Source organism: Setaria viridis, chromosome 2 (genome assembly GCF_005286985.2).
Source record: "Setaria viridis chromosome 2, Setaria_viridis_v4.0, whole genome shotgun sequence".
NCBI classification, from domain to species: domain Eukaryota; kingdom Viridiplantae; phylum Streptophyta; class Magnoliopsida; order Poales; family Poaceae; genus Setaria; species Setaria viridis.
In genome coordinates this window covers 43,251,441-43,257,440 of record NC_048264.2, presented here as the reverse complement: position 1 = coordinate 43,257,440, position 6,000 = coordinate 43,251,441, and the positions used below count along the sequence as shown (strand labels likewise).

At 47.9% G+C, this 6,000-nt stretch overlaps 1 protein-coding gene across 1 annotated transcript; it reads right to left on the bottom strand.

Moving 5' to 3' along the window:
- Nucleotides 1-327: 327 nt before the first annotated feature.
- Nucleotides 328-3,299, bottom strand: LOC117844463 (uncharacterized). The gene is made up of 4 exons (XM_034725162.2): nt 2,087-3,299; nt 1,714-1,974; nt 1,463-1,554; nt 328-1,303 (listed from the first exon to the last, which is right to left on the bottom strand). Exons 1-4 carry the CDS (start codon nt 3,098-3,100, stop codon nt 529-531), a joined length of 2,142 nt encoding a protein of 713 aa, XP_034581053.2. The 5' UTR covers nt 3,101-3,299; the 3' UTR covers nt 328-528.
- Nucleotides 3,300-6,000: the final 2,701 nt, after the last annotated feature.

Genomic DNA, 6,000 nt, shown 5'->3' with positions numbered 1-6,000 from the left:
GGCTAACCCTGCATGGCAGTGGTGGGCTCAGTGTGAGACATCATCGGCAACGACAGCACTGATCCTCTGTCGACCTCTATGCCCAGGTGATGGTGGTGCAGTTTGGTGCACGAGCGGTGGACGTGGAGTGCTTGGGTGGTGTGCTGCCCTGATCTGACCTTCCAGGGTTGTTGTGTTGAGTTGAGTTAGGCAAGTGTTGAGGTCCCAATCTGACCCGTCGGTGCTGTTTAGGTGTTTCTTTTTTCTTTCTTTTTTGTCTGGTTATGGCCTTCCAGGATTATAACATTATATTTTCTGCTATATCAATAGAAACGCACACGTTGTGCGCCATTCGTTAAAAAAAAGTCTACGTTTTCAGAGCGGCATTTATCCGTGCAAGAATTTTTGCAATTGTACTATTCAAGTGTCCAACATTTAACATGAAAAAGCATTCGACAGAACTAATTTACTGCACAATAACCTCTTATTTTCTCCTTTTTTTTGTGTATGGCTACAGAGCTCTTTGCTCAGGCCTCAGGGTACCGTCACCTATTTCTGCTCTTTCTCTTCATCGGTTACACTACTAATACCCTCGAGCGCCATTGCAGCATACTGCACATGTCTGAGGAGCGCTCCATAAATCTTCCTCCGTACTCTCTCGCACGCATCGCTCTCTTCTTCCTCGGACAGTACACCATCCTTGCTGCCTCTGTCGATCGAAAACATCCTCTCGTGCCGCACCACACGGTTGAGCCAGTCATCCACCTTCTTCAGCTGCTGAAGAAGCCCTGCAACCTGGGAATCACACGTCGTGTAGGCGGTCTCGCTCTCGATGTCGTCCAGGAACTTGTCGATGTACTTGAGGAACCACCGATTGCAGTCCGACCGCATAGCAGTAGCCAGGTCCAAGGCTGCATTCAGATTGCTTCCTTCAGTGGAACCATCTGCATTCTTCTTCGAGGGCCTGCTGTTGCAGTTGCACTTTGGCTTGGAACAGAACAGTGGGCTTATAGGCTTCGGCTCGGACACTGATGCCTTGGTAGATTCAGAGGCGGCTCGTGTGTGGCTGGAGAAGGGGGACAGGTCTGCTTCGATGGACGCTCTGACCCATGAGATGGCAGCTTGCTTCCTGTCCAGTGCAGCCTTCGTAGCAGCTCTCGGCGAAGCTGAGGATGTTGAACAGCGACATGCTTTTGCTTGTGTAAATCTAGCCTGTGACTCAGCTATGAAGATAGCGCGATCAAGTTCTTGAGAGAATTTCAAGAACCTGTCAATGAGCTCCTTCGGGTCGTCATCCTTGTCAGATTGTAGTTCAGAGTATTTGCTGAAAAGGGAGAGAAATTAAGATTGAGCTGATGTACACACTTTCTGAATATTTTAGAGAGTTTATGCTATGAACGTTTTCTTTCAGAACCATCAGACATGAATTTTGTCATAAATTTTACCATAATTCACATCCAGCCAATCTATCAGTGTTACTCACCTTAGGCATTTTATCAACTTCTCAGTGGCAGTTGCTTCTAGCAATCCATCAAGCACAGCTTGCAGTGCCATGTCTCTCTGCTTCATTGCTTCCTGCCATTGTGCCATGGGAAATCGGCAGTGTTAGATTCTTGAGGTAACAAAAGAGAAGAACAGCATACCGTGTACATTGCTACTATTAGAAGTCAAAACCTCAATGTTTGACAGCACGATTCAAGGACATAAAAGGAAAAGAAGGATGAAGTACTATACCTTGCCATGCTGCACCAATCTTGAAGAGAGTGAGCTCCACAACACATTGTTCTCACACCACTTGATGCCGCTGGATGAAGCACCCTGCAGCATCGCTGCGCCACATGAGCTGTCTCTGGGCGTGTTGCTAGACGCATGGCTGTTCCTCCTGGAGAGCACCTTGAACGCCTTTTCTGCCTTTCTCCTCACCGACTCCAGCGGATCACTCGCCACGTCGTTCTGGTGTGCAGTGAGTTTTGAGCTGGATTTACTTGGAGACACCTGCACGATACAGCAAAGTCCACTGAATTAGCTTGATTTCTACTACTAGTCATCACTTTGGTACATTGAACAGTGAACACTTCTATATATGAGCTGCAAGAAATGGGCTTACACTGTTGCTACGTCTCCGGGGAGCAACGGGCCTCACGTCCTTGATGCTTCCCGTGAAATCCCAGTTTCTCCTGGCGGTGGACAGCGAGGAGTACGATGACGACACGTCCGACGTGTCGTCGTCGTCGGTGCTGGTGCCGTCTATTGACGGGACACTGATCTTCCTCAGGCTCCTCGGGGAGTCCAAGCCCCTGAGCAGGCTCTCCCTCCTCCTCGCCACCGACGCCGGCGAGCCAGACTCGGGGAGATTCGTGATCGACTTTGACCTGTGGCGGTGGCTGATCGAGGCGGGGGATCCCCCCTGCCGCGCCCTCCTCTCCGGCAGCGGCGGCGTCGGCGACGGCCGGCGCGGACGCTCGGACACGACCTCCTTGACCTCTTCGTCGCCGGAGTCCTGCTGCTGGACGCAGGGGTACCGGCCGGGGAGGACGCGGAAGTTGCGGAGCACGGGGGCGGGGACGGACGGCATGAGGCTGTCGACCTCGATGACCTGGCCGATGTGGAGTCCGTTGGCGAGGATGAGGTCGTCGTGGTCGGCGTGGAGGGAGACGTAGCAGGAGCGGGACGAATCGGAGAGGCGGAGGTAGAAGCCGTGGTGGCCGGAGAAGGGGTCGGCGCCGGAGAGCGCGGGGGTGATGTTGGTGACCTGGAGGAGGACGCGGTCGCGGGCGCGCGGGCGCGAGCGCGGCGTGGGGACGGCGCCGGCGGAGTCGTCGTCGTCGGAGGGGTCGGGCGGGCGGAGCAGACGCTGCAGGGTGCCCGGCCGCAGCGCCGGCCTGTGCGGTGACGAGGGCAGCGAAGGAGTCGACCGCGACGACGACAGCGTCGGCGGCGGCGCCATTCGTGGAGGAGGGTGGGAGAGGAGAGAGAAAGCTGGTGCGAAATGTGCGATGGTGAGAGGAGAGAGAATGGCGGAATGGGAGGGGGAGCTGAATTTGTGGCGGGTGATGCGGGGTGGATTTGAACGGCAGTTTTGTTGCTGCTGTTGGGCTGTTGAACGGCGGGTAAAGCCCATTGTGATTTGTACACGGATGGGCTGTTGAATGGATCCGGCCCCAACATCATAATTTTAGCCGATTAATTAACACAGAAACTCGTGTTATAATCAGAGAGGGTGGCCTTCTAGATTTGGATCCGTTGTTTAGGACTTCTTTCCCTTGTACTTAATTTTGTGGGGAAGAAAGATCTTATGAAGGTTTGCAAGGAAATGTTCAACCTCCTCGTATTGTGGCGGGCCTTTGGAAGTTCGAAGTTCTTCTTGGAGCAAGCACAAATCTACCGCCATCCTTTGCAATAAGTTTCATATGTGGTGATAGAATAAGTTTCATATGTGGTGATAGCACATTATCCACATTCTTCTAGTGGTGTGTGATAACAGAAGAAGAAGGATCTACATGACTTTCATATCTTTTACTTTCGTGTTGAGTCCTTTTGTGAAAAACATTATACTTTGTACTTTTGTTTTCTCTGCCAATGAATACTAGTTATCCTTTAAAAATAAATGAAATCCCCTATCATGATCTCTCTTCTTTCGGTATCCAGAGGATCATCATTTCCTAACACTATCACAAAATTAAATAGCAATTGCTTAACTTTTGCAGATAATTATGCTAAAAATAACTTTGGCAGATAATGATGGTTGTTGCAACGTGGTCTGTTGCCACATGATAGTTCTCTTTTATCTACGCGAAAGTACAGAACAAGAATGGGATCCAAGAGGACTCTGGACATTGCCCTATTTAATTTTAGTATCTGCCGAACAAGGAAACCTAGCGCGATGGACACGATGTATGTGCTGCCGCATAAACCATAATCCCAACCACACTATACGTCATCGACACATGGTCAGCTACGTATACGCACGTCAGCACATGCGTGTATATACACGCTACACCCCGTACGATGCCACAGGCACAAGCACTGCTAGCTCTAGCACTTGAACATCTTCTTCTTTCAGGTTGGTTGGCATGCGTGTGTTTATTTCTGTTTTGTTAGTGTGTTGGAATTTTATCATCTCATCTAAAGTGTGTTGAATTTTTTTTCCCGGTGTTTGTATCAGCACTTGACCATCCAGCAGCAATGGCCATCGTGCGTTGCAGTGAAAGGACGGTACGTGATGGTCCCATTGGAGGAGCCAAGCTTGTTGGCATGCCGTAGCCGGACGTGTGCATCGAAGAGCACCGACCCGGTGACATCATACCACCAGTCGGACGACGCGACGACAAGCGTGTCGGCGTCTTCATCGATGGTAACTTCCAGGTTGCCCCTCCGGCGCCGGTCGTTGGCTAAACGCCTAAACCTGCCCTGCTCGGCGTGGGCTCCGTGGTTTATGCCGTTTTGCTATATATCCATCAATCAATTGAATAAGGGCGCGTTTGGTAGCCTGTAGGAGAGCTGAGCTAGGTCGCTCGGATGCATGCGCTCGTGTTTGGTTGGCTGGACGGATCATTGGGTCAGGCTCGCACGCTACTCAAAGCATGAAAGATGCTGCATCTAGAGATACGTCAGAATTGGTCGCATCCGGTGAGCCAGGCTCGCGCTGTGCAAGATTAGCATAGCTAATGATGTTATTAGCACATAATTAGTGAATATTAAGTGATTTCAAATCAAATTAAGATGGGATTAGGTAAAGTAAAATTTATTATAACATAATACCATAAGTAATTAATATTTAGTATTTATTTTGACATATTCGTGCTACATGATTTGTACTCATGTGGGCAACCAAACAACTTCTCTTCCGAACCAGGTTACATGCATACAAGGAACCAAACATAAGAGCCTGCATGCGATCAGCCTGGCTGGGATGAGCCAGGCCCATGGATAGGGACCAGGCTAGCTACGTGCAACCAACCAAACAGACCCTAAGACGAGCAGTGTAATATGGATCACTGTGCATTCGTGTGTATCTAGAGTGTATTTAGAGCTGCTCGCATGTTTGATTCATAATACATCATATACTTTGATAAGTATACCTGGACCGTACGTGCACGTCAGCGCTTAAAATCCTACGTGTCCATACTTTATGTTTTATTTTCTTTACCAATACATACTAGCTATCTATAGTTCTATGATGTATCTCTAGTTCTCTACACTACAAAGAGAGTTTAGATGTTTTCACCAAAGATGGCCACCTGAGAAGCTCTCATTATGGACCCACTGTGCATGTCAGCGGGTGTAAAAGCAGATAAGGTTGAGGGGAAATGGGCTTTCTAAAATGTTTTCATTGTTTTTTTTACCATCACCGAGCCAGCTTACCCATCTATATGCATCGGCACGGCTGCATCAGGAGCATCCAAATTAAATCATGGTTTCGCAATTGCATTCTTAGGATAAGATCTTCATAATAAGATCACAATTTAGCACGTTTAGACTTTAGACGATATTTTACTAAGAACATTATTTTATTAAAGTGGAACAATTATTTTATGAATATAGAACAAATGTTCGAGATTCAAGAGAAAAAATGTACCAGATTTGGAATAAAATTGTTTGCACTAAACGATCGAGAACTGAAACACAAATTGTTCGAGTGGAATAAAACATTGCTCAAGTTGAACAAGAAAATGTACACCCGGGACAAATCAGAAAACTCGCAGAAAAATTGATTTATGCACCTATCCTATTTGATAAGAATTATTGAACTAGAACAAAATATTTGTTAAAGACTTAAAGTTGATATGAGTTGCACGAAGAAATATGGGCTTGTTTAAGCGTGAGGAACAAAGAATTCAGCCCAGCCCACTTAACATATTTGGACTGAATGAAAGTCCTGTCTCGTCATGTATAAATTGAATCACTGGGCGTTGTTCTATTTTATCTGTGGATTGTGGACAAAGAAAAACAATTGAAACGCTGGTATAAGCTGGACATCCAAATTTTGGCCCACGAGCGTCCAATTATCCACGGAATAAA